Source organism: Drosophila nasuta, chromosome 3, assembly GCF_023558535.2.
Source record: "Drosophila nasuta strain 15112-1781.00 chromosome 3, ASM2355853v1, whole genome shotgun sequence".
Taxonomy (NCBI): domain Eukaryota; kingdom Metazoa; phylum Arthropoda; class Insecta; order Diptera; family Drosophilidae; genus Drosophila; species Drosophila nasuta.
In genome coordinates this window covers 24,189,915-24,199,319 of record NC_083457.1, presented here as the reverse complement: position 1 = coordinate 24,199,319, position 9,405 = coordinate 24,189,915, and the positions used below count along the sequence as shown (strand labels likewise).

At 42.7% G+C, this 9,405-nt stretch overlaps 1 protein-coding gene across 1 annotated transcript; it reads left to right on the top strand.

Annotated features, from left to right (window-relative positions):
• The first annotated feature begins 228 nt into the window (after positions 1–228).
• On the top strand, positions 229–4,325 carry LOC132790647 (F-box/LRR-repeat protein 14). The gene has a single exon (XM_060799266.1). The coding sequence runs from the start codon at positions 669–671 to the stop codon at positions 2,283–2,285; it is 1,617 nt and encodes a 538-aa protein (XP_060655249.1). The 5' UTR covers positions 229–668; the 3' UTR covers positions 2,286–4,325.
• Positions 4,326–9,405: the final 5,080 nt, after the last annotated feature.

The following is a 9,405-nucleotide window of genomic DNA, read 5'->3' as shown; positions in this document are numbered from 1 at the left end:
GACTCAACGCCCCAGACCAATTGAGAGAGCACGCCATTGCCAAAAGCAAGAGAGAGCCGAAGAGAGCGAGTGAGTGCGTCTACCTGGCTGCCATTGCTGAATTCAGCTGCCGTGGTTATCTAAGCGTGTGCGTGTGTGTGTAAGTGAGAGAGAGTGTACATCTGTGTGCGTATGTGTGTGTGTGCGGTGGTGTATGGCGCTCATTTAATTTGTCGCTTTGTCGCTCTGCAGCTCATTCTGTTTCTCGCCATCGAACCGTTCGGACGTAGCTGCGGATCTCTGACGTCGTGGTCCGGTTTAACTCGCCTCGTTGAAAACGTTCGCCTAGTGAATTATTATTGAGATACATTGGACTTATAAGCGTAGCTAAAGAAATTCGAATCCGCAACCGTATTGAGTGTGTGCGTGTGTTTTTGTGTTTGAATATTATTGTAACGCAACCGTCGTGGAGTCGAGTGTCCAAGTGTCCAGTCTAGTCCTGTGCAACGAAGCAGAGATCAATGCGAGCAATGCGACGCACATAAAGTGAACATAACAATAAAAGCAAATAATAATAAAAGCAGTAAAACGAAGCAACAACAACTAAAAACCAAAAACCAAAACAAAAACAAGTAGTAGTAGAAGCGAAGGCAACTCGTTGCAAGATTGAGCAACTGCTGCCACTTAGAATGGCCACCAACACAGAGCTGCTGCCCTTCCACCATCAGACGACAATATCGCTGCAAACAGCCGCCGCCCTCACCAACTATCATGGAGGCGGTGGCGGTGGCAACTCCGGTGGCAGCGGCGGCGGTGGCGCCCCAGCTGGTGGCATGCCAGCTGGCTCAGCGGCCGCCTGGAACATGGACGAACTATATCAACAGACTGAGCTGCCCGGCCTGACACGCAACGCCCACCACCTGCTGCGCTTCACGCCCTACGCCCTCCATCATCGTCCCCAGCTGCAGACGCTGCCACCCGCACTCTACTTGCAACACGCTGCCGCCGCCGCCGCAGCCGCCGCGGCAGCAGCAGCAGCCGCTGCACATGCACAGCATCATCACCATCATCATCATCATCATCAACACAGAGCCGCCTCGCCAGAGAGTCCGCCACCCATCGAGGGCACCCACATCAGTAATCTGTTCCCGGAGCTGCTCGAACAGATCTTCGAGCATCTGCCGGTGCGGGATTTGGGGCGTGCCGCACAGGTGTGCAGTGCGTGGCGCGATGCCGCCTATGCGAAGAGCGTGTGGAAGGGCGTCGAGGCAAAGTTGCATCTGAAACGCTCCAGTCCCAGTCTCTTCAATTGCCTCGTGCGTCGAGGCATCAAGAAGGTGCAGATCCTCTCGTTACGGCGCTCCCTCAAGGATTTGGTGTTGGGAGTGCCGGCGTTGACATCGCTTAATCTCAGCGGTTGCTTCAATGTGGCCGACATGAATCTCGGACATGCGTTCAGCGTGGATTTGCCCAATCTGAAGACGCTCGATTTGTCGCTCTGCAAACAGATCACGGACACAAGTCTCGGCCGGATTGCGCAGCACCTCAAGAACCTGGAAACCCTTGAGTTGGGCGGCTGTTGCAACATCACCAACACAGGATTGCTCCTCATTGCGTGGGGACTGAAGAAGTTGCGGCACCTGAATCTGCGTTCCTGCTGGCACATCAGTGATCAGGGTATTGGTCACCTGGCTGGCTTTAGTCGCGAGACCGCCGAGGGTAATCTGCAGCTGGAGTACTTGGGGTTGCAGGATTGCCAGCGGCTGAGCGACGAGGCATTGGGGCACATAGCACAGGGTCTGACCTCACTAAAGTCCATCAATCTGAGCTTCTGCGTCTCGGTGACGGACAGCGGACTGAAGCATCTGGCACGCATGCCCAAGCTGGAACAGCTCAATCTGCGCTCCTGCGACAACATCTCCGACATTGGCATGGCCTATCTCACCGAAGGCGGCAGTGGAATCAATTCCCTCGACGTCAGCTTCTGCGACAAGATCAGTGATCAGGCATTAACACACATTGCCCAGGGACTGTATCGCCTACGTTCGCTGAGTTTGAATCAGTGCCAGATCACGGATCAGGGCATGCTGAAGATCGCCAAGTCGCTGCATGAATTGGAGAACCTTAACATCGGTCAATGCAGCCGGATTACGGACAAGGGGTTGCAAACATTGGCAGAGGATCTGACGAATCTGAAGACTATCGATCTCTATGGCTGCACACAGCTGAGCTCGAAGGGCATCGACATCATCATGAAGCTGCCCAAGCTGCAGAAGCTCAATCTGGGACTGTGGCTGGTCAGATGATGCGTTCACCACGATTGCAACGCTTGTGCTGCTGCCGAGGCGGAGAAGTTAAAGAAGAGGAAGCAGCCGCAGCAAGACTAGCCAGCGACTGTGTTGCATGGGTGTGTGTGCGTGTGCGTATGCGTATGCGTGTGACTTTGGTGACTTTAGCGGCGCATCTTCTTTGACTTTGTCTTCCTTCGTCGTCTACCTGCGTGTTGCATGTCTCAGATGTGAAGGCAAGGCACGTAATTACACACACCAGCAAACTCACTCGCACACACACACACTCACACTCGCTGACTCGTGAACACAAAACTAAGGAAAAAAAAACAAGATACACTGAAAACTCATAGCTTTCGTTTGCCATACCACACGCTGTACTCAATTTTTTTGTTGTTTTTCGTACGAATCGAGTAGAAACAGAAACAGAAACTGAAACGCCAGCGACAGAGACAGAGCCAGAGAGAGGGCAGTCAGGCAGAGAGCGAGAGAGTGGGAGAGGTAGAAAACAACAAACGCCAACAACAAAAAGCAAACAATGAACAAAACACACACACATATACATACATACAGTGACTGCGACAGCGACGTTGGCAGTGAAGTCGACGCTCTCATGGAGCTGAAGCTCGCGCTCTGCAAGTCTCGTCTGCGTTGCCGCAGGTTCCTAAGGGGCTGGCAGCGGCGCACTCTTGTTGTGTGTGTGTGCTGTGGGGGGAGGGGAAGGCGCGTCAGCTTACACGCACGCAGCGCAGCGCAGCGACGAAAAAAATAAAATGGAAACGAGAAAAACAAAAAACATACACGGCTGCAGCTATGGCCGACGGCGGCAACAAAGTGCATGGCGATGGAGACGCGCGATAAGCGTCGAGAGAGCGGGGAGTAAAGCGTAAAGCACACACACGATGCTAGCAAACATACACACACACACACAAAAATGCTGCGTGCATATGTGTGCGTGTGTGTAATGCAGGCCGCAGTTAAACAGATGCAAATAAATTTAAATAGTTTATTTTAATTCACGCTTCGGCAACAACAGAAACAACAGCAGCAAGCAACAACAAAAGCCAGCGTCCTCCATCGCAACAGCAACAACATGAGAACGAACGCAGTCGCAGCAATGGCGGCAACTGCGACGCCAGCAGCGACGTCGACAGCGCTTTAAGCTTGCCCGCAACGGCAACGACAACAACTACAACAACAGCAACAACGACAAAGTCTACTACAGAAAAAAAGTTTGCTCTTTGTTGGCGCTCTCTGTCTCTGCCTTTTGTTAGAAATACTTTATTTTTTTTTATACGTATTTGGCCCAACGAGATTCTTTGTGCTGAACTTTATTTTGTGTTTTTGTTTTTCGTTTGTTTCGCATTTGTTTAGTGCAGCGTCGTTAGTTATGCCGTTTAATTTAGTTGATGATTAAAATAAAATACAAAAAACGAAACAAAACAAAACATGTTAATAGTAGACACTTAACGAAAATTAATAAATCTACATTTAAGCTTTAGTTTTTAACTTGGTCAAACATCAATTAGTCAAATAACTCAAAACTGAAAAAAAACAACTTTGTTTATTAGCAAAAAAACAAAAGGAAAACGTTAATGAAAATTCTGTACATTTTTTATTGTTTAATTTATAAGTAAGAACTTAACAAAACGAAAAAAAACCTAAAAAAGAAAACACAAAAAAAACTTAAACGATTGAAAAGAATATGCGAATTAATTCTTTTTTCTATTGTGATATAAAATATATGTATAAACAAGAAAAAATTAAATGATAAAAACAAGAATTACGTAATTTTATTTTTAACTAAGCAAAGACAAAAACAACAAAAAGAAAAAAGTACGATATAAAACAATATGTTATACAATGTATATGTATAGTAACTATAATTAAGTCTAGTTTTCAGATCTGTTCCATTTAGCTAAAGACCCGATATCTGTCAGTTTTGTTAATTCTTATACTTATTCTTATTACTGATTATTTGGATCGCAATATTTATATGCCTTATTTGATATGACAGAAAAACTACAAATAAAATAAAATAAAATACAGCAAATGTCATATGACTCTCTCTTTATATACGTATATACTATGTATGTGTTGAACTGTAAAGTTTATTTGAGAACGCGATGAGTATATATACAAGGATTAAGTTGATATCATTTGATTATTGATATTTCTGTTGTAGATTCAGGCGAATAAATAAACAAACACACAGACAGACAAAACACACATTCGAAACATGAGAAATAAAATTCAATATGTAAAAAATTAAAATGCCAAAAACTTGTTCTTTGTATCTCCAGGGGGGTGTTAGAGGGGGGATGACAATACACACGCACACGCTCATGCAGGGCGCATAGTGCTATCTCCCTCTCTCCCTTTCTCCCGCAGTGTCGCTGTATGTGTTCTTCGCATCTGCAATTAGCAGCAGCAGGAGATGCAAAGGAATGCGAAAGCAGGAACAAGGTGGCCATAGGTTGAAGTCCACCTCAGCTTCCCTCTCTCCGTCTCCGTCTCCTTCTCCAACTCCCACACACTCTGCAGCTGCTGCTGCTGCTTCTTCTCCTCTGCATGCATCGCTGCTTGTCTCATTTAACAAATGCATTCGAGTATTTTGCTGTAAATTTATTTTATGCAAGCATTGTGCGTGTAATGAACAAAAGGGCGCCACACTAATGCAATTGCAATGTGCTGCTGCAACACGCCACTGGCAGAGGCAGAGGCAGAGACAGAGACAGAGGGCAGCGGGCAGCGGGCAGCGGCTGCGGCAGCAGGCATCGATGCATTTATTTACTACATAAGCATATGCATACACACACACACATATTATATATATATATTTATGTATAGGCAGCATATGTAAACGCCAAATGCGGTTATGCAACGCACACACAAACACACATGCACACACACATACGCACGCACACGCACTTGGCTGCAATTTATATATGTATTGCAATTATTTATATTGCCCTGCATTATGTATCAGCAGCAGCACACACACACACGCACGCTGTATATACTCATCTACATATTACATACACACACATAGATACACATAACGGTTTTACTTGCTTGCTAACTGCTTAAATTTGCATTAAATGTGCGTATACGTGCTTAAGCGTCTCTCTCTGCGTCTGTCTGTGTGTGTGTGTGAGTGTGTGAGTATGGGCTCTACATGATTATACACAAATACAAACTCATATCTATACATACATGCATACATATATATGTATATCTATGTGTGTATGTAAAAGCCACCCAATTGGAAATTTTGCCTTAATACTGTGCAATCAATTGCAGGCCTGGCCACTGCTTGAATACCAAGCAGCTTTAAGTAGCTTTCTAAGTCAAGCTTTAAAGCTAGCTAAAGCTCAAGCTAACTGCATATAAGCTAAGAGTGAAATAGTACAAGAAATTGTAGAGGAACAATATCATTGTAATAAAGTGTTTATTAAGCCATTCAACATTTTATTGATTTAGAACAGTTTCAAATTAAATTTTGTGTACTAGAATTAATAACTTAAAGTATTTAAAATATATATATGTACATACATATGTATGTATGTATCTATTCTGCATACTTTACTATATTTCATTATTTGTTTTATATTCATTAAAAAGTGAAGCTTAAAATTGCATTCATTAGTATGTATAATCATATGTTCAAAGCTTGAATCTTATGTTTTGTTCTTTTTTCTTTAATTTCTTTGCATTTAAACTATATTATAATATTAACCAAAATATATATATTACAATAACTATAGTAACGATACTTTAAATGTTTTTTTATAACTGTTATCAATAGGAAAAACAACAATAAGAGCTTTAGTATCAATAACTTTGGAACTATGGGTTCAGATCCACAAAAGTTGCACAATCATTTGATATAAATAAGAAGTATAAAATATATCTAAACAGTTTAAGCATTAAACGGGCAAGGTATACGTTTCTATGTGTCTTTTCAGATTTAATTACTGCTGTGCTTATTATCTGATGGTGTTCAGAGTATGTTGTGAGCTAGTCGAACTTTGGAATAAAGCATTTGTTTTTGGCAGATTAATGTTAAAACATGAAAAACGACAACACACAATAAACCAAACATAATACAAGTGTCTGCCACAAAAATAAAAAATAAAGAAAAACGAAAACGAAAAAGAAAAACGAAACCCTTTTTCAAAATGCTGGCAGCCAAAGCTTAGAGCGGGAAAAGCCCGCAGTACCATAAAGTCGCAGTGTTTACGATTTGTTTCGATCTAGTTTTGGTTACAATTCAAGTCAACAGCAGCGGCTCAACCTGAGCTACGAGCTATCAACAGCAAAAAACCCGACTCAAAGCCATGGAAACCCCCTCGAAGCGCATTCAGCAAAAACACACACACAACAACAACTTTGGCTCAACGAGGGTACAAAACAACGACTCTGGCTCTAGCTCTGGCTCTAGCTCTGACTGTGTGGTCTTGCCGCTTGCTACTTGCTACTTGCAACACTCGCACTCGGTGCAGTGGCCAAAATGTTGTTTAACCAACATTTGCATTCTATGAATTTTGAATTTAGTGAAAACTCGCTCGACAAAAGGAGAAGTATTGAAGCATTGAGTAGTCGAAGTTTGGTCGAGTCACGACTGGGGGACATAAAAGCGGCTTTCGTTATCTTATCAGTGAGCGTCAAAGTGGGTAAACATAAACCCACCAACACACACACACACACACACTCTAGGTGGACTAGATGGCAAAGAATCCAATAAACGACACGCTCTCGCTCTTTCTCTTATCGGTCAATAGGTGTGAGTTGCACTTCGAAGCTGCAGTTGGCGTTGCCGTTGCAGTTGCATTTCGCATTTGCTGCTGCAAAGGAGGCAAGACTCATTAGCATGGCAATGACAGTGGAGTGCTAAGCAAAGTCCTGTTTTGTGGTTCCTAGTCCTGCTTCTGGTCCTGGTCGTGGTCCTTGTCCAGACTGTGTGCCTCCATTTATCAGCATTTTCCACACATTCGCATGAGACGAATTCCAAAATCGATTCGCTGCTTACACTTTGCGACGTTGCGACGTTGCTGTCGGCGCATAATGTCACACAGGGAGTAGTCGAAACTGAGACGCAGTCTGGCATCCAAATGTGTTCCTTGCCACACACACAGACACATACGAATGTACGTACACACAGATACACACACAACACGAGGAACAACCCTTCGCACGTACGGCTTGCGTTCGGTCTAGCGCTTTGAATTTGAACCCCCGTTTTCAAAGGACCAACTTCAAATGCCGAAAATAAATGCCTCTGTCCCTTGTGCCCCGTTCTCGTACTCGTTCTCTCTTTCCCTTGCCCATGCCCTGAGTGTGTCCCCCCCTTCCTCTACGGCTGCCTCTACCTTTCTCCTTATCCACCGCCTGTGCCCGTCCAAGTCCCATTCCTATTCTCATTCCCATTTCCCTGTCGCAGGCGCAGAGAAATGCATTCAACGTAAAAAAGCAAGCGAAAGAAGAAAATTTTAATCCAAAGCGGTCCCCTATATGCCTTTTTCGAACATTTCTATGTGTGCGATGCTTTGTGTGTGTGTTGCTGTGTGTGTGTGTGTGTGTGTGCGTGCCGTGGATACACATTTTGTAAATGCCGCCCAAGGTGACCAGAATTTGATAAAGCACCACCGCGGCAAGATTATCACAGCGAAGCACAGCACCAAGGCGAAGCAGTGCTCGGCATCCTTGCCCTCATCCTCATCCACATCCACATCCTTGTCAGTGTCAAAGAACGTTGCGTTGCGTTCCGTTCCTGTTACCTGCCCCTGCGACCGGATGTTGCACATACACAATGCAAAACTTTTTCCCCTTGTCAGCAGGAGCGAAACTGCAGCAGCAACAAGGATCAGCGAGAGAAATGTCAAGATTTCTTAGCTGCAATATTGAAACAGGTGTCCAAATTGCTCACAGATTACAAATAGTTTCCGCTGCCAGAGCAGGCATACCTTTGTATATGTATCTCTAGTTCTTACATCTCAAAATAAAATGCGCCTACACTGAGCAAATATTATAAAGACAGGAAATTGACAACTATTGAGGACAATTGATTTCGAATGTGAAACACTTTCTCTATACAATAAAATGTATTGCTATTGAAGTTGATAACTTAGGATTCATATTAAAAGTTAGATTACATATTTAAATTGCAGTTCTTGTTTTAATTCTTTTTCTTCTATTTATTTGTGGATTTTTATACCCGCTACCCATAGGGTAGAAGGGTATTATAACTTTGTGCCTGCAGGAATAAGTATAAAGTATATATATTCTTGATCAGCATCAACAGCCGAGACGATCTAGCCATGTCCGTCTGTCCGTCTGTGTGTCTGTCCGTCTGTCCGTATGAACACCTAAATCTCAGAGACTATAAGGGATAGAGCTATAATTTTTTTTCGACAGCATTTGTTATGTTTGCACACAGATCAAGTTTGTTTCAAATTTTTGCCACGCCCACTTCCGCCCCCCGCAAATCAATAAAATCGAAAAACAAGTGTAATTTTCAAGCTATATTTTTGGTGTATACAATAATAACTATAGTATTTATGATTTCTGATTGCGATCAGATAAAAATTGTTTAGAAAGAAATACTTTTGTATGGGCAAAAACGCCTACTTACTAGGGGTCTGAGTTGCTTTGGCTGACAATCTGGTATATTGTGCCGTCTATGGTATATTTTGAATGTGGTACCATATCGATATAACAAATATACCGTTTGGTCTATTTTTTAGTATATTTGTGATTTCGGTATATTTTGAAGAAAAAATAGCGCAATATTTTGCCTTTATTCAAAATGGGTAGCGGGTATCTCACAGTCGAGCACACTCGACTGTAACTTTCTTACTTGTTTGTGTTATATTAAAAAATCAAAATGATTTTCTTAAAATGTTATCTATTTATGTGAAAAGATCTATATTGTTTTGACCCCATTTTTCTAAAGAAATGACATTTAGATAAATAATTTTTCGAATTATTTTAATAAGGTTTTTTTTACCAAATGTAAATAAATTGCATTTATAAGGTAATTTATTGTTGCTTTAATCGAACTAACGAATATACCATATAACATATGCTATGTTACTTTTTATGCAAATACTGTTTTTTTTTAATATTCCTTAATACA

Bases quoted from the DNA above. Each gene is read 5' to 3' on its own strand.
- LOC132790647 (XM_060799266.1), top strand. From the start codon at position 669: ATGGCCACCAACACAGAGCTGCTGCCCTTCCACCATCAGACGACAATA.